The 24041-nt window shown below is 36.3% G+C and overlaps 4 protein-coding genes across 6 annotated transcripts; 3 read left to right on the plus strand and 1 right to left on the minus strand.

Moving 5' to 3' along the window:
* Positions 1-953: 953 nt before the first annotated feature.
* PRR5 (two-component response regulator-like protein) lies at positions 954-6069 on the minus strand. The gene is made up of 8 exons (XM_011004994.1): positions 5440-6069; positions 4141-4302; positions 3913-4043; positions 3654-3809; positions 2779-2950; positions 2370-2688; positions 1469-2240; positions 954-1315 (listed from the first exon to the last, which is right to left on the minus strand). Exons 1-8 carry the CDS (start codon positions 5714-5716, stop codon positions 1208-1210), a joined length of 2097 nt encoding a protein of 698 aa, XP_011003296.1. The 5' UTR covers positions 5717-6069; the 3' UTR covers positions 954-1207.
* Positions 6070-8044: 1975 nt separating this feature from the next.
* LOC105110082 (ribosome-binding factor PSRP1, chloroplastic) lies at positions 8045-10173 on the plus strand. The gene is made up of 5 exons (XM_011004993.1): positions 8045-8438; positions 8582-8725; positions 8822-9070; positions 9560-9668; positions 9761-10173. The coding sequence occupies exons 1-5, from the start codon at positions 8154-8156 to the stop codon at positions 9889-9891; spliced, it is 918 nt and encodes a 305-aa protein (XP_011003295.1). The 5' UTR covers positions 8045-8153; the 3' UTR covers positions 9892-10173.
* A 3003-nt stretch (positions 10174-13176) lies between these two features.
* LOC105110084 (putative F-box/FBD/LRR-repeat protein At4g03220) lies at positions 13177-17024 on the plus strand. Of its 3 annotated transcripts, none has more exons than XM_011004997.1 (4): positions 13179-13360; positions 14277-15314; positions 15644-15811; positions 16317-16554. In XM_011004997.1, the coding sequence occupies exons 2-3, from the start codon at positions 14400-14402 to the stop codon at positions 15809-15811; spliced, it is 1083 nt and encodes a 360-aa protein (XP_011003299.1). In that variant the 5' UTR covers positions 13179-13360; positions 14277-14399; the 3' UTR covers positions 16317-16554. The 3 variants fall into 3 exon arrangements, with proteins under 3 accessions (XP_011003300.1, XP_011003299.1, XP_011003297.1); XM_011004995.1 differs by lacking the exon at positions 16317-16554 and adding an exon at positions 16561-17024 and having other exon boundaries at positions 13180-13360; XM_011004998.1 differs by lacking the exons at positions 15644-15811; positions 16317-16554 and adding an exon at positions 16561-17024 and having other exon boundaries at positions 13177-13360.
* Positions 17025-20199: 3175 nt separating this feature from the next.
* On the plus strand, positions 20200-23838 carry LOC105110085 (stomatin-like protein 2, mitochondrial). The gene is made up of 10 exons (XM_011004999.1): positions 20200-20492; positions 20575-20818; positions 20900-21049; positions 21232-21289; positions 21379-21471; positions 21843-21908; positions 22071-22103; positions 22780-22871; positions 23085-23144; positions 23242-23838. Exons 1-10 carry the CDS (start codon positions 20278-20280, stop codon positions 23518-23520), a joined length of 1290 nt encoding a protein of 429 aa, XP_011003301.1. The 5' UTR covers positions 20200-20277; the 3' UTR covers positions 23521-23838.
* Positions 23839-24041: the final 203 nt, after the last annotated feature.

Below are 24041 nucleotides of genomic sequence, written 5' to 3' on the forward strand. Positions count from 1 at the left end.
GCCCCCCCCCCCCCCCCCGAATTGAATTGTTTTCAAGCCCACGTATTTTTCAACATTTGGAATATACCATTGCATTGTCATCATCCTTCAAAGGGTATTGGCTGGTAGAGAGCCATGTGGTACAGTAAATAAAGATCGAAAAAAAGCAAGCAACCTCAATGGCCTCTGCTTGTAACTCCTCTTTTTTGAAACTTCACTTTCGCCATATCAAACACTCTAGGAGAGAGAAGGAACCAATGCAACATGTTAAGCACACTTGAGCCCACAGGAACAGGAATCACTTGCGATCGTTGCCTCGGTGACTGCCAAGCTTGCATGCTGTCCTGGTCACAGGAAACAACAAAAGATTCCATTCAACCTGAAATATTGACCTACTCGGGGAAACAAACGAAGGACAAATTCTTCGACTACAATGTGAAAGCACGTTAACCCAGCCTTCTTAAGAGATTCAAAAGCTTTCAGACAGATACTACCTTTATGTAGAAGCAGAGACAGTCACCTAAACAAAAAGACTGCACCATAAACCATGGCGTGATTTAATCAGTGCTGTTAAAAATAGAAACCCTTATTGGATATTTTGCTCAATTACCATTACATTTGCTTCAGCCTCCAGGCATTGTAAGCGAGTCGCAAATTATAGTCGCTATCTTAGTGGAACTCATTTCATGTTATGTAAAAACAAGAATATACACTGTTCACTGCCATCAGGCATAAACATAAACCTGTTTATGGTATCTGTGTAGCTGAGAGAAGTTTTACAAAGCTATTACTAGCTTAATCAAACAAATTACAGCATCTGTAATACAATGGTTTGAAAGATACAAAGAAACAAAAACGAAGCCAGGTGCAGATAAGCTGGTTTGGTCCTGCTATATTTTGAGACGTGAAGATGGCAGTTTTTCATAGTTCATGTACTAGATACCTAGCTTTTTTTAAGTAACAGAACCTACCAGTAAAGAATTAAGATAAGATGTGCCTCGCAAAATTTGAGGAAGAAAAACGTGAGAAATAGAAAACTAAGCTGTCATATCCAGAAATCAGCTCAGCATGAATGTGATGTCGGGAACATCTTCATACTCTTTACAAATTGTTCCCTCTAGACTTCACAAAGCAATAGGCAGTGCCGGGTAATTTAAGTCTAAGTTATCACAGAATCCACTCTAATTGACTGTAATTACAGTATCCTACTATCACTTGAACTTCCACTCTACTGGTCAGTTTCAGCAGGTGAAAGATCAATATGCACTTGACGTACAAATTGTCCTTTTACCCTAGGACGCTGCTCAGCAAGTTTTTTCCTGCTCTCATACCGAACCTGCACATAAAATTCTTGTGAGCATAATGAATCACATATTTGCTGTTCTAATTTAGTGTAATTAAAAGTGTTTCTCACTTCGTCACTGAAACCAGACAAGTATCAATGCTAAAAGTATTATTAGTTGCTGTGGCAGTGGAGAAGATGACATACCTTCTTTTCATAGCATCTCTCTTTACGCTTCAAGCGAAACTTGGTTAGAGCTGCTTCTCTTTGAATAGATCGATGAGAGTTTGAGTTATGTGTGAAAACACCTTCTTCATTTTTGCTCTCAGAAGCAGCCCTGACAGTAGCAATTTGATCAGCATTGCTGTAGCTTCCAGAAGCACTTCCATAGCCTATGCTGTTAAAGTGACTTGCGGTTCCATTACAGAAACCACTACTTGCACTCTGATCAGTGTTGGAAGAAATATGCTCTCTACCTTCCAAAGAATCCAATTTGTTTTCTTGCTTTTGTAGAGAACCATTGATGGAATCATTTGCATTTTGACCAAGTCGATCACAGAGCTGTACAGAGGTGCTCCCATAATTGGAACATTGAAATGGGTTCACTTTATGGATGGGTTCTTTCTGGCTAGCTGAGATTTGACTCATCATTGGTGATAAATCTGATTGTTTATAAAATATTGGGGGAAGCACAGCACCATAACTGTTGCATAGATTATTGAACCTTGTATCTTTCACAGGAATGTTGATCGGAATTACTTTTTCACCGGCAGATGAAGTTACAATATCATATTCCTTGGTTTGACCAGCAGCAAGAGAGAGAGCACTTCTTCGAGTACTTGGTGCTAGCCTCAAGGCATCGGAGTTGTAGCCATTAACATTACTGGATATTTTTTCATCACAATTGGCCCTGAATTCTTTCTGATTCCCAGTATTTGCCAGTGCTGAATGTGGAAGCTGCAAAGCCCTGTTAGTGTACCTGCAAGAACATCGGTGAATGCATTAGAAAGCAGATGCTACAGACTATATCAGTTTATCTCCTGATAATTTAGTAACTGCTTAAACATAAAATGAATCAAGGATATAGTAAATAGATATAGGAACTCACCATGTAAAGGCTGATGCATTAGAATGCCGGAGAGTGTGTCTTTCTTCTGTAAATTGAGTCTCAAACCCACTAGGATGAGATCTTCTCAAGGAAAGATCCAAATGTGGAGAAGAACCAAAGTGGATTTCGACATTATTGAAAGAATTGTGATTCGTAGATGCTCCCATGAAGTCAATGGCTTCTCTAGGAGAGTTGGCAAGGGCACCAGTTTTGTCACAGCCCTTGATGGCAATATTAGCTGTCATTCTTCCACTTCCCTGAGTAATTTCCTTGTCCACTGAAATTTTATTAGAATCTTCACAGGCAGCTGCAGCTGAACCTAATTTAAGTGAAACATACACAATGTTAGTTCTCCTTACAGGCTTTAACAAATATGATATTGCTAGATGAAATTGTTCAGTATTTTTACCTTCAGCTTCACTATCAGGCACAAGCAATTTCTGACCGAAATTCACATGCTCTTCATGCTTCTGCATATTTGTGTCAGTCAATGAAAATTTGCTCCATACTGGCTGCAAGAATTCCTGCATGTTTTCCATGTGGGCACCCTCAGCTTCCAAGCCTGGCTTTGTACAAGAGCTCTGCAAGAGAAAGGAAACATGCACTCTATACATGAAACCTCATGTAGCCAACCTAAACTGGAAGGAAATTTCTTTTAATCACAAATGTACTCTTAGATGCAGATATGCATGTCCCTGATGATACATACATTTGAGCTTAATGAGCTATTCAATTATCCCATGAGCAACATTCATCTAAGGGATTCAGCATTCTAGATGGACAGTCAATCCATTCGAAAGATGATACTCATGGAATCTGAATAAGTTTAGAATAAGCAATTGAGATAAATTAATGGCCCAGCTAAGAGGATGAATTCAAACAATGACTAAAGATTTAAAAGATGGAGTTCTCAATCAAATTAAACCTGACAAAGGGGTTTCAGTTGAGGCTATAACTGAAGAATGAACTCATGCTTCTCAAACAACATTTCAAGAACCCACAACCTAATCTGAATAGGTTGGATTGGCTTGAAATTTTCCCAGGCTTTTCGACTATACAAAACAAAACTCACCACAAAAAGAACTGAAATGCCTTTAGTTCCATTTAATACTAAATCCTCGCTTGACTCTATTTATGAAAGAAATATGTATTGGTAGTATGATAGTTATGCTTTTATTACAGAAGCATATGAAAGAATAAAGCAACATCTTTTAAGACAGGTTTCATGCTAAGCCAAGCACCAAGTACATCATGTGCTGTCTGATATACGAAAAGAGTGCTAACCTGAGAATCACTCCCTTTCTCTGTTTGCTCTTTACCTCTCTGGATAGAAGCCATTTCACCACTTGAATGATTGCCAGCAGCATTATTTTCAGAAGTTGCTTCAATCTTATCCTGTCCAACACTTTCATCATGAGGGCCATTTCCTCCACCAAGGGACTGAGAAATAGGAACTGATTAGGGCTTAGATAGAATGGACCTTCAACTAAAATGAAAAGAAGAGAAAATAATATAAAAATGATCAAGTGCAAAGAAGGCATACAGATTGTTTTCTCCATACATGCTGCCACAAGTTTCTCAGTTCATTCTTCCTAATAGGCTTAACAAGATAGTCAGCAGCACCTCTCAACATGCATTTATAAACTGTTTTAATTGAATCCTGAGAAGACATCACTGCCAAATCACCCAAAAACATCGGTGTGAGTTCCCTTATAGCTGGGGATAATAAAGTCATTTCCATTCATCTAGAAATTAATTCTTCCTATCATACTTATGACTGGAATGTTTTTGCAAATCTCGTGCTCCATAATAAGAGTAAGAAGAGCATATCCAGATACTGAGGGCAAATCCACTTCGGTCAATATGAGGTCTATGTTGTGTGGTCTTTCTTTCAGTATCTCCCATGCCTTTAAGCCATCAGAAACAGTAGCAACTGCTCAACAGAAAAGAAAAACATCTCAGTACTTACAAAATGGAGCATGCTATGCTATAAAATGTTAAGATTATCATCTCAGTGCGTGGCCTATTTTTGTGTTGAATATATTGTAGCATTAGCAGGTAGAAATAAAAAAAAAAAAAAAGTCAAAGGAAGCAATCAGCTAAGACTCCCTAGAAGCCCGACCCAGCAAGTCAAGGATCTCAAAGCTATGAATCCATGTTAAACATTTATTTAGTGAGTATCAGACAAGCTTCATTACATATAGAAGCATTGAACAGAACATGAATGGCTTAGGAAACTCAAGAAGGTCTAAATGATAATTATCTTTCTTTTTTTGGTACAATGTCTAATTGAAATGACCATAACCTTTGATTTACTCAGAGTAAGAGTCTTGCAAGATATACATGAAAAGCTTTTCCTAATGTCACTCTTAAAGTCAAAATCCACCACTCTATTGGTTTCGGACCCGTTGTGAGCTCCAGGGTCATTGTTTTTCGGCAATTTAGGCTCACTCATATTCAAATCTTGATTGGCTATTTTTCTTTCCTCTCAAATTACGCCTAGACTTCCTTTATGAGCATGTATGTTGGCTTTTTAGAGCTTTCCTTCGCTACCTGATGCATCAGAACTCATTAAAAGCACTTGTCCTTTTCCAGTTTTTACTCGTACTGATTCCAACTTATCCATCAAAACCAGAATAGCTAATAGATGGCGGAAATAAAAAAAGAAAAGAGAACATATTTCTCATTGTAATACAAAGAAGATCTTTTCCTCATCTCAAAACAGAAACCATGGCAACCAATAACTAGCTTAACAATAAATTAACCTCAAATCATAAGCTTCACATAAAACTAGCAGACCTCATCTTCAAAGATCAAGTTTAGACCAACATATACAAATAAAAAGCCTGCAACTTGAGTCCCAGAGCCATAATGTTACAAACAAAAAAGATTCTCCATTTCTCCATCAAACAAAGACAAGCCCACATCACAATTATCATGCTTTAAAAGATCAACATAAACATCAAAACGAACAAGAACCCAGTTCACCAATCACATAATAAACACAAGATTCAAGAAGAAGAAGAAGAAGCGATTGGACCAAATTCAGAAACAAGACCAAGCAACTTACCTTTATAACTACATTTTCTAAGAAGAGCAGCAATTATCTGTCTAGTTGAGTCATCAGCTTCAACCAACAAAACCCTTAATACCATTCTTGGTAAAAATCTCTCCCATCTCACTAACCCATTATTTGAAACTTCACCTTCTTTCCTCTTCCTCTTCCTCTTCCTCTTCACCTCCCCTGTCTCACTCTCTGTTTCTTCTTTACTCTGTTTCCCCTCCTCTGTTTCACTTCCTGTTTTCACTTCCAATTCTTCATCACTACTAACCACTACCTCTCCCATGATGTTACAACCTCTCCCTGCCTCTAAAGTTTGAACATTTTTTAGCCTCGATATTTTGTTTGCGTGTGCGTGTGCGTGTGCGTGCGCGGTTTTTCGTGTTCTTGTTGGCTTGGTGCAGCATAAAACACACAAAAATCTAATCCTTTGCTAAATATTCTAAGAAATATCTGAAATAACCCACCACCTCCTTTTCAAAAAAAAAAAAAAAAAACCCACCACCTATAATATGAGGCCAAGATCCAATGGTTGTGATACAGAGTCTATCGCCTATCCTGTCTAATCTTAGGATCCACAGTGTGCTATCCCTACGAGCATCCAAAATATCTAAATGCCTGTAGTGTACGGTCCATATTTAAATGCTTGTTGCTTTTTAAAATTATTTTATAATTTTTTTTTAGTGTGGGATACTTTGCTGGCTGGGTTGGGGTCTTCAGATATTTTATTTGTTGTTGGTGCTTTGAAGGAGACAGTTGTCATCTCATGGTTAGTATTTGTCCACGTGGAAGAGCATTAAGGATGGTTCTGATTTGTGGTTCTGGCTTTTTGTGTCTTTGACATTGTCAGCTAGAAATGACATGTTTTTCTATGTGGTCTTCTTGCTTCTATTGTCGCCGGGAATGGCATCAAAGCCGCCAAAGGGCCTGCCATTTCACCTCTTCTTTTCACCGGGTGCTTGCTCGCCAGAGTCCCTCTCATCTTTTAAAATTCAACTCTCGATTAACATAAAAAATAATTAATTTAAAGTGCAGAATAAAAAATTTGAGATTTTGAAAGACTCATGCCGAAACAATATCCCAAGAAAATACTCAGTATGTTTACTTTTCATTCATAGGGTAAACGCAGTCATGTTGTTCTAGTGTTTACTTGATATAGAAAAGATAAATATAATAATAAATAAATAAATAAATAAAAATAGTGAGTTAAAGAGCAAAGATTCAATATTATTAATGTTTAGTTAAAGAAGATGACTCGAGAGATTGTAGGCGTGGAGGTGATATATATGTTGCATGGTTTGTTCGCCTTTTTCCTTTTCAAGTATTTTCGTCTTCAATAACTCTAATTAGAACAACTACTTCACAGCAAGGCAGCACAACAAGGAACAGGCTTCTTGTGTAGACAGTAACAAAATAAAACTTGAGGCATTTTTAAGGATATTTTCTTAATATAAAGCTACTCTTCAGGATTTAATAGATTTCTTCCTTTATTTTGTAGAGAGGGCCACAGAAATAGCTACTAGAAGCAAAAATAAGTTTTGTAAATACAAGAAAATATCATGGCCATGTTTTCAGCATTGTTTGATTGCAAGGGTGCATGATATATATATATATATAAGTTTTAAAATAGAAGAGCCAAAAACAAATTATTACGTAACCAAAAGGAGGGTTAGAAAATTCCTGTTTTGCCTCGAGTGTAGAGAGGGAATTATAAGTTTTTGTTTTACTCGACTCAATCTTACATGAGCTTACTATTATTTTCTTATTGGTTATTATTTTATTATAAAATTTATTGTATAAATATAAGATGAAGGTTTTATTCTTTGAGTATGAGATAAAAAACCCTATACATATTTCATTTTTACAAAAAGTAAGTTATATTTTTTCAATTTATAATAATTTTTTTTATTTAATCTCACGTATTCGCACCAACAATACATCTTAAAAAGACAAAACAACTATAGTATTATGAAAATCTCAACTAACATCTTTTCAGACCCAACACTGCCATGTGGTTGCTAACAACTCAAGATCTCAATAATACTTTGATGTTACAATGATTTAGCCTAACCCCAATTGATAGCTTTGATCACTAAGAATTGTTTGCTCTTGTTCTTGATTTCTTAAATTCAAATTTTAGAATTAACATTAAAAAAATTATTATTTTGTAAGTACGAGGGAGCACTTAATAAAAAGGTTTGCTTCCTCTCTTAACAAGTCAATTGATTCAGCACTTGATCACTAAAATTTAGAGCTTGATTGGCATAAAACCCACCAAGCTGCCCATAGTCAGACCCTTCTAATTAGTAATTATACATATTTCCATTTCTTTTCCTTTTCCTTTTTCTTGTTTTTGTTTTTGTCACAAATTCTGTACGGAAGAAATGGGAGACCAGAGCACGGTCATCCCTTCGAAGTTCAAACACAAGGAAACAAGATATGGGCACCGACACATTGGGCCCACAAACCCATTTCATAATGAAAAAAGTGGGTCCTCTTCCAGAATTATCCAATAAACACATAAAGATTGAAGCTTTGGGTTCATGAACCTAAGGATTGAGTCCACATCTAGAGGGGACCAACCAAATCCAATATGGAATACCCATCAGCCGACGTGTCTCCTTATCCATTTCTCTTGTACGAGAGTGAGAAACCTCTCCAAAGGGCAAAGCCTCGTTATTTTCCTTCATTCAATCCAAGCAAACCTGAAAGAAAATTTGCCAATGGCTTCTCTTGTAGGCACTTTGCATGCAAGCTTTAACAACCGACTTGCCCCTTTAACATCAACAACTCCCACTCCTTCACTAGCTTCTTCTTTTGTAAACTCCACAAAAACCCAAGTCCCAAAAGTGTTTCTAAAGTCCAGGTTTTTAGGCAAAAATGTCAATTTTGTTGAGATTAGAAGGAAAACAAAGACCCCTTTGAGCCATGGTGGCTCTTCAATTAGGATGACATGGGATGGCCCACTTTCATCTGTCAAATTAATCATTCAAGGCAAAAACTTGGAGTTTTTACTCTCTAAAAAGTCTAACCGCTGCGTTTGCATTTCTGATTTATCCTGTCTTTGAATTCTATAAAGATTAAAGTTTTGATCTTTTCTGTTATTAATTGTCCAAATTGTGAATGTAACAAAATGTTTGGTTTGATATAGCTATCTGATACGGTTAAGAAACACGTGGAAGACAAAGTAGGGAAGGCAGTTCAAAAAAGTAGTCATCTTGTAAGGGGAGTTGATGTAAGGTTGTCTGTTAGAGGTGGAGAGTTGGGGAAAGGTCCAAGGATTAGAAGATGCGAGGTACCATTCACATATTGAATTGAAAGTTAGCTTTCTTGCTGTCCGGGTTGCTTTAAAATGGTGATTTTTTGTTTCATGGGGTGTTTTTATTTGTAGGTGACTTTGTTCACAAAGAGGCATGGAGTGGTGAGGGCGGAGGAGGATGCAGAGACAATCTATGCAAGTATTGATTTGGTGTCGTCTATTATTCAAAGAAAGTTGAGGAAGATCAAGGAGAAGGAGTCTGATCATGGTAGACACATGAAAGGGTTTAATAGGTTGAAGGTTAGGGAGCCAATGCATCAGGTTGTGGAGGATGATGAAGATGAAGTGTCACAGCAAGAAGATGAGGACTATATTGAAGAGGTTTCTTTTTAAAATTTTTGTTTAATCTATAATTAATCTCGTGGTTTAGGTTGCCGTTTATTGTTTTCGCTTGTGTTTGGTTATTATGCATTGTTTCGTATCACCAAATTTAGGTCTCATCAGTAAATATGAGTTCATTGAATATGGTCATGGAATGGTTCTTTTGGCCACAAATAGCCCTTTCCATTCCACCATCTGATGACCAGTATGGCATGTCTAATTAGCAGATAGTTAGCATCATACCTTGTGCCATGGCCACTGCCGTATTAATTTTGCTAGCTACTCATTTATAGACTCTACAAAAGGAAATTGTTTCATAAAATTTTATTTGTCCACATAAAGATTTCAGTCTCAATCTTTTCAAATTATGGCTTGGCACTGAAAATTCTTCCTTACGGCTTGGTTCTTATGCTCCATATCAATAGTTGAAATTATATCCTTAACATCCCTTACTGTTTGGAATAGACTCACTCTCTAAACCCAATTCAGGTTGTTCGCACGAAGTATTTTGACATGCCACCCTTGACTGTTTCGGAAGCTATTGAGCAGCTGGAACATGTGCATCATGATTTCTATGGTTTCAGGGATGAAGAAACTGGTAGGAACTTATGCTGCTTATTTCAACTTGTTTTTCACTAATCCTCTGCAGTTTGTTACATAGAGGTTGAATTGCTGTGTGCTTGAGTCCAGGTGAGATAAATATCATTTACAAAAGAAAATCTGGAGGATATGGTCTCATCATACCTAAAGGAAATGGCGAAGCTGAGAGATTAGAGCCTTTGGTGGTGGAACCAGCCAGAGAACCATCCTTGGCTGAATAATCAGACCTCGAAAAGAAGATCTTCCCGTGAAACAGATTAGAAAACCCACGTTCTTGGTAATGTTGTGTACATACTGCTAAGGCTTCTGAGAGAGTATGATATAGTGTTCGAGATCTTGTAATTGCACATTAATGACATGTAGTGACATGGTTGTAGTTTTTGAAATATGAGTTTCGGTGTGTTTTATCCCAGCTTTCACTGGGATGAGAAGCCATACCATTTAGTCACCTTGCAATTTATAAGAGGGAGTTAATTAGATAAAAACATAAATTCTTCTTTTCATGTGGTCTCGAGTCTTTAACCACTTCCTCTTTGCAGTGGATTTCACTTCTTTGGTTAGAAGTTCTATTTTCATCTTATGCTATGGTTCTTTGCATGCTGCCACGTTTGGTTTTCCTAATTTCTTGTGAATTCTCTCTGGGGAAGCTTTGCACGAGACAACTTCTGCGATGCTTCTGCCTATGTTCAGACAAGTTAAAATTGGACTTCTGACAACATCTGTCCCATTTGACCCAAGTTTGGATCCTGACTTGTATTTACCTTCGAGAGCAGGGGAAAATTACTTGGCGAAAGAGAGATGTCCGTGATAAGAGTTGAGCACCAGTTATGGCTATGTCAAGTGGAGGTTCAGGAATGAGCTCATATTTGGATAAAACAGCTCACTGCCCCAGAATTTTCGATTAGAGTGAGTTTCTGAACCTTTGCGACAGTTGTGGACTGGATATTCACTTATACAATATAAACGCTTTTCTGTGGGCTTGATGTGCAAAGTTCCGTGAACAGCGGATATGGCAGCACCATAACCTTGTCAGGGACGAGCCAGATCTGCTGCACAATTCATGTTCACAATGATGCATGCAAAATGAAATGGATCTGCAAGCTTACCTCTAGACTCTCGAGTAAAAGTAGTCAAGGCCAGCAAAACTAATCTAGGCCGACTCCAGTTCAGTACTTTAGCGTACAGATATACAATAAATGCATTTTCTGTATCATATTTTATGTTTGGTAAGATAAACCAGATTTCTTTCACTCCACAGCTGGTTGGAGGGGGCTTAAAAAATCCTTTTTGCTGCAACATGTAAACGGAGAAATTATTACAAGCCATGTTTGAAAGCTCTTATTCCATTTATCTAAGCTTCATGCCTGGTTATGTGGTCCTGCAAAAGGGTTTTTTTCCTTTTTTCTTCTGATGTGAAAACTTCTCATCCGAGACACCAAGAGCTTATTGATGGACATTCTTTCCCCAATAGCCATCTTCTTTACTCGTGCTTAATGGTGCCTTCAAGGTTGTGACCATGAAATGCACTAGAAGTCTAGCATTCCAACTTCGCGATCCAGTTCCTCAATCAAGCATTCCAACATTTACAAAGTAGCACATCTTTACTGCAGAATCTCGGGTTCTTGGTCATGGAAAGACTGTCTGCATAAGAAAGACCATCGTAACTCAAGAATAACCCAATCAAATTTTGCGAACTCTCGCAGCTTCTCCAAGAACGAAGGTTCTTTGGTCACGAACTTGAGTATCTCATCAAATTCAACGTGCTTTTGCTTCCCCTCTCCTCGCTGGCACTTTCCGTAGCACCAAGATAATTATAATAAAAGTGACAATAAAAATAATTTTGCATTGATAATTATGTTGGAGCAGGAAGCATAATTCCACGATGTAAATTATCTAAAGGAGATGGCATCCTCTCAGCATTTTCGTTTCCTTTTTCTTTTCTTTTGCAACATATTACAAATCGCATTGTGTTTTTCATGCAGCCATCTTTCTTGTTCCCCTTTCAGTGGAACATAATACTGAGATTTTCTTAAAAACTTAATTTGGTCCTTAAACTTTTTATTTTACATAATTAAACTATTTTAAACTTAAATTAAAAACCAATTGTATATTTGTCAGGGGTGATGGTTGAATTGAAATAAAAAAACTTAAGTTAAAAACACAAGTAATATGAATGAATATAACTTTGCAATGTGTTTGAAAAGTTTATTTTAATCACCTAATTTTTTAAGTTAGCAAGTAATTGATCCCTATAATTTTTAAACATTGTATACCATACTTTCTTTTTTTTAAGTTCTTATTTATTAGAGGGGAGAGAGAGGGTCGTCAAATTCTAATTTAAAAGGAGAAATTCATTGTTAGGGATGATTTCAATATCTAAAACAATGGTTTTTTTGTGAAATTGTTTTAAATGTGAAATTGTTTTAAATGATGAGAGAAGTAAGAATGAGTGTTTTCTTATCTTGAAAAGATCTAAAAAATTTGAACTTTAAAAGATTTTGAGTTTCAGATTGATTATAGGTTAATATTATTTTTTTTTAAGTTTTTCAAGTTAATGAATGGATCAAATAAGATTTTAAGGATGTTTTCTAGATATTTTAAGTCCAAAATAAATTAAAAATAAGATTTTTTAATTGAAAAGACAAAAGTCTTGTTTTTTTTACTATCACAGTAACTAAATTCTGTACAATTATAAATAACATATCATCTATTTATGTTTTGTTTTTTTAAAAAAGAATGGAATAGATAATATCTTGTTTGCATAATTAACATTACAAAAAAGGCCTCTACACATAGGTCTAGACTTGTAGGCCCGCACATAAAACCTTTTTTTGTGGGTTAGGTGTTAGGCTTGGTTTATCAGGCTCACAATATATGATTTTATTTTTATATTTTTTTATAAAATATATTTTTTATATTTATGTTTTGACTGATACGTGTAGTTGTTTTGGCTTATTTAGCCATTTTGAGATGGTAATGTGTTTTAATACATTGAATGTGTTTAGTTTGTTACGAGATTAGTATAATTTATTTTTATATATTTTATATAGATTAAAGTTATTTTTAAAAATAAAAAAATATTTAATTTTTATAATATTTTTATTATATATAGCCTAGCAATTTTTTTTATTTAATTTATTTTATATGTATTGATTTTTGTTATAAATTAATTTTTATAAATAAATTCATTAAACATAACCGAGTAAATAATTTTAATCGTGATATTAAATGTTTCAATTTATATGGGTATCTTTATTTTTTTAGTGTTTTTTTTAATTTTTCATGATTTTATTTATTTATTTACATATATAATTATCAATTTATTTAATTAAATATTTATATAAAATTTTTGATTTATAGTTAATTTTTTTTTTGAAACTAGCTTATATGCCTATGTTTTGTTTTTTAAAAATTACAACTCCCGGTAGCGGTCAAATAACTAATAAAATAAATAAAAAGAAAAGGCATTAATACGTGGGGTGCTGCTGGAGCTTGGTGGGAATAAGTATGAAAGGGTAAAAAAGAAATTTTGTTTAATAGTAAATCCTCTGTAACCACGAGGACATGAAAGAGACATATGCAGAGCCGGCGGAGAGTGAACAGAAAAAAAGAAAGAAAATAAAACGAAGAAAGAATGAAATAATTCACTTCACTCTACAGCTTGATTATCAAAAGCAATCTCAATTTCTGGTAAGGGATACCTTTTCGTGTTCTTGTTCTATACCTTCATTGATTTGGGATTCTTTTTCCTTTTTTTGGGTAATTATTTGCTTAATTTGGTGAGGAATTGTTAGAGATAAGCTATTCTTTGTTTTAACAATCGATTCTGGAAGATAATATTTGAGGATTGATGGGTTTTTTGAGATAGGAAAAGTTGGGTTTTTGGTACAGTTAACGCAGGCAGTATGCTGTAAAGATTGAAGACGGTCATATTAAGACACATTTCCAAACGGATTTGAATTTCTTTTTATTTAAAAGTAATTTTTTATGGTTTCCAATCGATTTCACATGCTAATATAAAAAATAATTTTTAAAAAATAATAAAAATAATATTAATGTATTTACAAAAAAAAAAAAAGATACTTGAAAAGCATCCGTTTCCAACCTTGCATCCCTAAAATATTAGAAATGTTTCTTTCGGGTTCATGCTTGTTGACAGATTTTCAGGTTGGTAGGATTATGAAGTTCTTATTTGCAACTGATTATCAATTCTTTTGGATAATTGGATTTAAGTTGAATGGAATACTTTAGATTAAAATGGCATGTAGAATATTTCGTTTTTATAAATATACAAAGACAATGAAGGATAATGACGGGAGAGAAATGGCTTATTGGATTGAAATTCTCTCGTGTTAAGGATAATAGAGTATTGGCTACATCAATGGTAATGTTTGATTAAGAAAATATATTCTAAAAAATAAAATTTTGAATATCTAGTATCGTAATATCATTCATTGTAATTAATCTTGGGTAGCATGATCAACCATTACCATTGATTTATCTATTTATATGAGATTCATGTTTTCTTTTTCTTTGTTTTAGTTTTGATTGCTTGCTAATTTCATGTCAAGAGTTGTGCTCACCTTTACATTCTTCCACGGTTCAGAATCAGGCTAGACCAAGAATCCTGTGCTGGATACATTGCTGACTCGCTGCAGCCTATTGAGAAAATTGAGGAGCCTGGAATTGGACGTTGTGTTGTTGTAGAGTCAGAAAACAGAGCAGAAGAATGGAAAATGAGGAAGATAAAGCTAGAAGTAGCTGCAGAAGCGAAAATATAGACAGATTGAGTGATCTACCTGATAGCATAATTCATAAAATTCTATCCTTGGTTGACCTCAGATGTGCTGTCCAGACAAGTGTACTGTCCAAAAGGTGGAGATTCTTGTGGACTTCACTTAGTGATCTCAATTTCAATGGAACCTGTATGGATTTCAAAAACTTCTTAACTTTCAATAGATTTGTGAGTAGAGTATTATCTACCCGTGAGGACAGCAATCTTTACAAGATTCAACTCTATTCCACTTGGAGCCCCCATCATTCTCTCTTGGATATGGTCATAAAATATGCAGTTTCCCATCACATTCAGAATATGGTCATAAATTATGGTCATTCCACTATCCGATCTTTCTCTTTACCACCTGCATTTTTAACATGTCAATCGTTGAAAACCCTACAATTATCTGGATTCAATTTTAAAGCTTTGGGTTTTGCTCTCCCGAATCTCATCTCCTTGAGTCTCTCCCACTGTTCATTTACCAATCCAAGTGATTTCGATGATCCTTTTGCTAGTTGCCTGAAATTGGAAAATCTAAGCATGCGCTCTTGCAGTTTTCTGTCATCAAAGGTCTTGAAAATATCTGGGCTCCAGTTACTTAACCTAGAAATTGTAGGCCTTGGATATATGAATCTAGCAGGATTACTGTATAGGATTGATATTTTTGCACCAAAGCTCATCTCTTTTGTCTACAAACTCTCTCATGTAGTGGATTTCTCTGGACTCTACCTTCCCTCCCTTAATTTTACCCGTGTTCATGTTTGTACCAAGCAAGACAAGAAGAAAGAGGCGTATCTGGGCTTGGTCAATATGTTCAAAGGGCTTGGCAATGCTCAATCAGTCATGCTACATTCTCAAACCATTGAGGTATTTATATATACATATCTTGTGCATCAACTTAGATTTTACTAGTTCTGCTGCTTTGTTGCTTGAACACTAAATTAGAGCTGTCATTGTATTTAGCACTGTGTTAAGGGTTTAGTTACATTGAAGCAATTAAAAGAAGTTTACATTGCTGCCAAAAGAATTCATTGATTAATCTGCAACATTTCTATCGATATTAGAGCTGTAAATAATTATATTCACGTACTTTGTTGACAGCCAGAGGTGCAAACATGATTCCTTGTTTTTCAGTTTCTTGAAAAAGCTGTTGATGGTTATCTCTTACATGGAATTTTGGTGTCTCTTGTAATTAGGTCCTTGGTTCATTTCCTGGTTTACTAGAACAAGAACCTTCTCCTTTTAAAAGATTGAAGTCTTTGCAAGTTGCCCCCAACAATAAACCTTTGGTGCCTCCTCATGTGATGACCTACTTGCTTGGTGGCACTCCTCACGCTGAAACTATATATGCAGATTACCTATAGGTACTTATCTGTCCGCTTTTTTTATTTCCTACATATAATTTGACTTTTGATTATATTCTTTAGCTGTTTGATTCCATGTTATTGATTTTTCTGGCATGTCATCAGTCACCATCTTCCTAAGCAAGATATATAGTTGATTTGTACCCACATTTTATGTTATCTGGTGGTTCTGACATTCTAAAATGCTGAAAATTAATCTGCCTTGCATTTCTTTAATTAATTGCACCTGTTCTTAATTAGGATTTGGTTAGACATGATAATTGTGTTATTATGTTATGTGTGCACTGTCCCAAGCATTTTAGTGTATTATGTTTTTCCAGAACTTCAAATTCAATGGAAAAGAGTTTGAATTTGTGCCCCTTCCTCCAGTAATTCAAGCTGGTCAGAGAATATTAGTAATAGCTTCTTCCATTTTTTTTTTTGGGAGAGCCTGGAGAAGGAGATTGTGCTCGATGTTTGTTTCCTTGATCTCAATCAAGTAGTTAATTGATCGAAACCTTTTCAGCTTTCACAAACACTGGCACAACATCCTCAAATTTGGAATACCATGTATACATGTTTGGGTAGCTGGAATCCATCACTTGCTTGTATCATCTGAAATCAATGGACTTCCTAGGTAGCAACCTGAAAGTTGCACAATGTAGAAAATTTCTAGATATGTATCTTGAAACACATTGTTTGCTACTTTGAATTATTGTTATTTATGCATATTCGAAATAGGGTTCTTAAATCCTCTTACTTTCATGCAGGTGGAGCTTGATGTTTGATAAAGCTGCATCGACACCAGGAGTAAGTTGATGTCACAGATGGACTTCGTCTTGATAGTTTCTTCTGCTTACCTTGCTTGTTTGAGCAGAGAGGCTATGAAGCAAAGGCATATAAAGCAGTATTCAGCAGCCAAAAGGATGATATGAGAAAGTGCCCACTGCTGTTCAATGGAAGTCATCAGACGCAATGTGCATGGTGTTTTTTTTTTTTTTTTTTCATTTTATAAAGTTGTGTACTGGTGGCAAGAACTAAAACTGAACCATATTTGTGGGCACACTCAAAACCTCTAGTTTAATCTGTGTTCACATGAAATAGGAAGGATTGTTTTGCTACAATTTGTTCATTTATTTGTTTGGGAAAGTTCCGGTTGAAATCTTTGACCATCATAGAAATATTAGGTGAAATTTGATTTTGGAAAGAGTTCAGTCAAGAAGAAGCTTCCCTGTACACTGAACAGGCTTGTCTTTTCATGAATTCCAATCTCAACATTTTGGAGTTCTGAGAAACTATTAAAATCAATCCTTTTAGGATATTAAGGTTTATTTTCAGCGTCATTCGAGCTGAATATGTGTAATCGTGTGATGTAATTGGTCTTGAAAGTCTTGCAGTTAAAATGCCCCCTACCTCCCATGGGGGGGCAAAGGCTCATTAATTCTTCGTTGATATAGTTCTATCTAGAATAGAAGTACATAAGAATGAATTTTTACATTCCGCAAAATCTTTAAGGGCAAAAGATTGTCAGCATCCTAACTAATAAATTAAGTCAATTAAGTCACTGATGTTGATTGAACTTTGCAATTAACAGATCACATGGCAGAAAGTAAGGCATAAGCTCTTGCAATTTCAAAATATTACAAAAAACTCTAGAATAACATAGATTGAAAGAGGCAAAGAAGCGCCATTAAAGTCTTGTGAGATCTGCGAGCAGGGATGTGGATAGGTGATCAGTATGATCCCTCGGTTCTGTAAGAAAACTGCCTTCCATGTGTAAGGTTTCTTCAGGGAGTTCATCACCAAGTAGATCTGCACATGATCAGGTATCACAAACGAGTTATCCTTGCCATGCACTTTCAAAGACTTCAATCTTTTGAAGGGGCAGGTCTATTGTGCTTGTAAGCCAGGAACCAAATTGAGGACCTCAATGGTCTCAGAAGATAGCCTTACAAACTGTGCTTTGTGTAGCCCTCGGAACATATTGATCAAGTTCCAAGTCTCCTTTAAGTTGCGCTCCAAATCATCGGATGATGATTGATGGACATGAAAGGGGAGGTCGAGCCAAGAGAAATCCACAGGACATGAATGACTATAGCGAAATGATGGGAGTTCCGATGCGAAAATCTCAATCCTGTTACAACAACTATTAGAATGAAACCATCCTTGAATATCTAGGTTAGCTAGTTGGAGTCCGGATATTCTTAAAACCTCAAGACGGTAAAAGCTACATTGGCTCAGACATAAACTCTTGAGATTGGAATAAGCAGCAAAAGGGTCAGCGAACAAATCGGTCTCATATGATATTAAACAATGGTTGAGATTCAAGGAGGTCAGATTTGTCAAACCCAAGGCAAGAGATTCAGGCAGACGATAGAAAGCAACAGAAGACAATTCAAGGGTTTTCAATGATTTAGACTGTAAGATTTTGTGTGGTCACAGAGATAAAGAAAATGCCTAACATTCTGGGAAATTACGAAGTCTATGAGAAATGAATAAACGTCCTCAAGATAAATCCATCTGGAATAGATTTCGAAAGTACAAACCGTGAAGGAATTATCACGGTGAGACAGTACCTTGGTGACGAAATCTGAGAAGTCCTGAGGCGTGATATATTCTGGACGGTAGCTATCAAATTTGAGACAGGGAAGAGAAGTCCACAGGAATCTCCATCCCTTAGAAAGCACGAGTCTGGATTGCCTGTTTGAGGTAAAGGAAAGACAGAACTTTATGGATAATGTGGTCAGGTAGATCACTCGATCTGTCTATGTTTATCATGTCTTCTTGTCTTGTATCTTTGTTGCAGGACCATCGGCCTCAAAAGATCTTGCTCTCGCATATTTGATTAGTTATAGGTTTTCCTCCTGAGCGGTGGGACTCTTGTAGTGTCAAAAAGGGAACTGGGAGAGGGAGAAGTCCATGATGGACATGAAAAGAAAGAAGATGCACCAAACGTATATGGGCCTCAAAGATATGGAAAGAAAACAAGCTTTAATTGCCCTCGTAACGCCTAGGATCAATTTCAACAATCGCTGGAGAAAGAAAAGTGATGTCTAACCATCAGAATTTGTAACTCTCCTGTAATATCAAGTTCAACAAAGGAATAATGTTGATCCGCATCATTGTTCTTAAGAATCATACAGAAAATATGTCTAGAATTAACAACAAAAGAGAGATTTGTGAATAAGCGTATGCTTACGGTTACGATAACATGTTGCAGAAACTTGGAATACTATGGAATCAGACAGCTAAAGAACAACAATTGTATAGATTTGTAAGAACCTTCGGGTAATCCACAAGTACAGTTTCTGCAGGAATGTCCCCAACTAAAGAGGACATTACATTGGTGGGGATGGTGAATGAATCAGAAGTGCGCTTCAGCTTCAAAGACTCCAATCTCTTGAAAGGAGAAGGATGTAGTTCCAGTAAACAAGTATGAACACATATGACGTACAATATAATTCAAGCAGAAAACTAGACTGAGAAACACGAACATCTACATACTTAAGGGAGGGGAGAACGAGCCCATGGAAATCCATAGCAAGTGATTTCTTATAGGCGAAGGATTCAAGTTTTGGTGCAAAAACCCGAAACTTGGAAAGATATTTTGTTGATCCAAAACCAAACACGATCCCATCAAATTTCAAGTAAAGCAGTTGGGTTACTCTGGATATTTTGAAAACCCTTTCAGGGGGGGCCGTTAAGAAACAACGCTAGCTCAAAGCATAAACTCTTGAGATTGGAGCAAATACCGAAAGGGTGACCAAAACCAGTTCCATAAAGAGAGCAGCAAGCACAGAAATGCAACGGGCTGGTTAAAGCCGTGGAATTTACAACGAACAAGCTCAAGGGCGGGCTTTCAGTGAATTGCAAGTCGAAAATGCTTTTAGCAAGAGGGAAGGAAGGAAGGAATGCGGACATAAGATGCTGCTGCTGAACATCTTGATCTTCACCGCATCATGCAGTCGCATTACAATAAACATACATCATCTTAATTTTGCCAAGTTTAGAAAAAATGAAAACACTGCGAACCAGCATAAACACAACTCTCTCTCTCTATATATATATTTTGTAGAAGAGCCACGCTAAGTCACGTAAAGAACCCAAACCCTGAATCCTAAGAGCAAAACCAACTCATAAATTCTAAGTGGGTAAACAAAAGAGATAATTTCGCAAAAAACAATTAAAAAAATTAATAATAAATTCAAGTAAACAATACAAAAATTAATTTTCTAAAAATAAATAAATTATAAAACACAATTTCTACCAAAAGAAAAGAAATTAAGTTGACAAAATAAAAGTTACAGACCTGGGGAGAGGGCCAGCAGTCACAGTCACAGACACTCGCAGCAGATGAGTAACTTTTCTTTTCTTGGGGAAAAGGAGCAGAGAAATAAAAATAAAAGGTTTAACTAGGGCTTTTCTTTTCTTCATTTTTTTTCTCAACACCAAGCCAAGCCAAGCCCAGCTACCAGAGCCAAAAAAAAATGTGGAGAAGAAGTAGCAGCACTACTATTTCTTTGATCAACCACGGCGCAAGAGCCTTCCACCACCACCTCTCCTCCTTGTCGGCTACCACCACTCCCAGAACCCTCCTTTCCTCCTCTAATTCTCCCTTGTTTCACCCTCCGTCTTCTCACTTAGCCCATAACAACCGCCTCTCCGTCCGCTTCCTCCGCACCGGCCGCGACCCCTTCACCAGGTGCTTACATCATTACCTCTTTTATTATTTTGGATTCAGTTTGTTTGTTTGTTTGTTTAGCAATTAATTAAATAAATAATAGTTATGAGATAACGGCGCCTGTGAATTGGGGGATACGGATTGTGCCGGAGAAGAAGGCGTTTGTGATAGAGAGATTTGGAAAGTATTTGAAGACGCTGCCATCTGGAATTCATTTCTTGATTCCTTTTGTGGACCGAATTGCTTATGTTCATTCTTTGAAGGAAGAGGCTATTCAGATTCCTGATCAGTCTGCTATTACCAAAGACAATGTCAGCATTCTCATCGATGGCGTCCTCTATGTCAAGGTCCCCTTTCTTCTTCTCTTTTTATTTTATTTATTGAATCAGCTATTAATACTAATGCTAAAAACCAATCTTATTGAACAGATTGTGGACCCTAAACTTGCCTCTTATGGTGTTGAGAATCCCATCTATGCTGTTGTTCAACTTGCCCAGACCGCTATGCGTAGTGAGCTTGGTAAGATTACTCTCGACAAGACCTTTGAAGAAAGAGACACTCTCAATGAAAAGATTGTGGTATGCTATCCCTACCCTTCTTTCACCTTTCTATCTTGTTTTCTTACTGGTTTTCAAAGCGGGTTGCATTTCATCCATTCATTCATTTATTGACGAAGAAAAGGCATTGATTGTTTTGATAATGTTTCTCATTCAATAATTCTAAGGCTGTTGATTGTGTAAAACTGTCATTATTTCTGCAGGAGGCCATTAATGTGGCTGCAACGGACTGGGGTCTCCGGTGCCTTCGCTATGAAATAAGTGAGCCCGCCGCAGTTACCTAATTTGATATTCTATGTTAGGTTTCTGTTCCATCTGCTGTGAATTCCTAACTGTCTTCTCTTCTTCAGGGGATATATCTCCTCCACGTGGAGTAAAGCAAGCTATGGAGATGCAAGCCGAAGCAGAACGTAGAAAGAGAGCTCAAATTCTCGACTCTGAAGGTAGTAAATGAAGTTTATTATTTCCATTTTTTGCTCAGCTTAACTAAACTCTACTTTAATCGAACTTTGTTGCAATTGCTTGCATGCATCATTTTTATACATTTTTACAGAATTGTGACGCCATCTTCTCACAATTAGGTCCTTTTCCAACGATCCTTCCTGTCACATTTTCTTCCTGCCCCTGTCACATCTTTGCTCTTACATAATGCAATAACTTTTTTTCACAGTTTTATCTATAAATCTTTGTTGTTCATGACTAAAACATCTTAGGCAACCTGTTTTAAAATCATTTATTCCTTGTCCTGAGGCATTGCAATATTTCTTCATTTGCCAATTTAATGCTTAACTTTCGTATTGATGATTTTTAACAGGAAAGAGACAGGCCGACATTAATATTGCTGATGGTCACAAGAGTGCTGAGATCTTGGCATCACAAGGTTAGTTTTATTATGTACTGTAAGAGTTTCATTGATTGCAAGTTTCTTTAGAGACAGTTGTAACCTCTCTAGTACTGTTTTGAAATAGAGCACACTTTACTTTTCTAATGTTCATCATCTAATTACCATTATTTTTTTTATGGAAACTCCATCCTTCAACAGGAGAGAAACAAGCTATCATTAACAAAGCACAAGGTTAGTTTTCTTGTGTCTGTGTTTGTGCAATAATCCATTGATGCTCCTCTATATTTCATTTTCTAGACCCACAAGCCATTATAAAATATTAGATAAGCAAACAGATTTCATGAGGCAATACTATGGTTTATTTGATACAGCTATCCTATAGGTAGCTAATCTCATTCTCTTTCAATCCTTGTCTTTCTTATGTCCTTATGTATTTGTGATTACTCCATTGATTATGATTGGGTTTTGTTAGGGATGGCTGTAACATTGCTAGTATTATTTTTTAAACAAACCACATGACATGAGAACATTTTTGTTATAATCAGACTTTCCAATCTCTTGAAACTTTTACATGACAGTGCTAATACCAAGTCTAGTATTATTTTTTAAACAAACCACATGACGTGAGAGCATTTTTGTTATAATCAGACTTTCCAATCTGTTGAAACTTTTACATGACAGTGCTAATACCAAGTTGCGGAAAAAATAGACTGGGCATTTGGGCTCTTAATTTTCTCTTCTGGCTGCCTTGGATTGTTAAGTTTGATGTAATCCTGTAGCATTTCATTTTCTAGATCCATTAATTGCTCTGAAGTATTTAATAACGAACCAGACTTGATCAAGCAATATTATGGCTTATCTTTAAAGAGTTTTCGTTTACCTTGGAATCCTATCATTAATATTTCAGGTGAAGCTGAAGCCATTCTTGCTAAAGCACAAGCAACAGCCAAAGGAATTGCCATCGTGTCAGAGTATATTAAAAAGAGTGGGGGAGTTGAGGTGAGGTTCTTTACTTAGATTGTGATGTGGTTGCATTGGGATTTAAAATCTCATCTAGAAGAGAGATATTCCTTAGATTAGTTATTTTTACACATGTTTTATACCTTATATATGATTTATGATTCGTGATTCAATCATTTTAGCATATGCTAGAGAATCAATTGTGCCATGTCTAATGTGCATCAAGGCTCAAGTTTGTGGCATGATTTGCAGGCAGCTAGTTTGAAAATTGCTGAGCAATATGTGGGAGCTTTTGGTAACATTGCCAAAGAGGTGAGGAGATTTACTCAGATGCACATGTGATTGTCTAGTTTGATAAGCAGTTAGTTGACAACTTTCTAATGTTTTTTTTCTTTTCATTTTTTTTCAGGGAACAACGATACTGCTTCCCAGCGCTACTGGCAATCCTGCCAATATTATGGCTCAAGCTTTCACTATGTACAAGAGCCTGCTTGGTAATGTTTCCAATGGTGGTCGTAATGGGTCTTCTTCATTAGCAGAAAGCACATCTGCTGAATCCGGGGATTCTACCACAGTTTTAGAGGACAATGCTTCCTCCTTTGCAATCAAATCCACGGGTGAGAGTGCTAGAGATAATGGCGAACCAGGATTTTCACTTCAGAGCCGCAAAAAGGGGAAAGCTGAATAGAGTTTTAAGGAATATTAAGGGAGGATAGAGTTGATTCTGCCAAACAAATCCAAAAAAGGAACCACCGCCAGCCATGGTTTTTTTCTTTTTTACCAGTTGTATGACTAATTAAAGTCCGATTCCAAGTTTAGTGTTTGAAAGAGAGAAGTTGAACATAGGCCACTCTTAGTAATTTGGGGGGAATTACTGAAAACATTCAGTTTGTTCTTTTATTTGCTCTATTGTCATGGTTTTCTCACATTACCAACTTCAAATGGACGGAGAGTTATGCTAACAAATTTATATGGCAAGAACAGGAACCGTTGAGGTTATTTTGCAGATGTTGTGATGACCGTTTTATGGTACTCATTGTGCATATTTCCTAGCTGTCTATCAAGCTGGTTTCTGTTTCTTTTGAACTTGTGAAGGTGTTTTATTAAAGGCGCTGGCTTAGACAACCATTGAACAGATGATCATTACGGGGTAGAGGGTAAAAGCATGCATTTAGCTTCTATGCAAAGACAAGTTTTCTCCGACAAGCA

This window comes from Populus euphratica, unplaced genomic scaffold (assembly GCF_000495115.2).
Source record: "Populus euphratica unplaced genomic scaffold, PopEup_1.0 scaffold239.1, whole genome shotgun sequence".
Classification (NCBI taxonomy): domain Eukaryota; kingdom Viridiplantae; phylum Streptophyta; class Magnoliopsida; order Malpighiales; family Salicaceae; genus Populus; species Populus euphratica.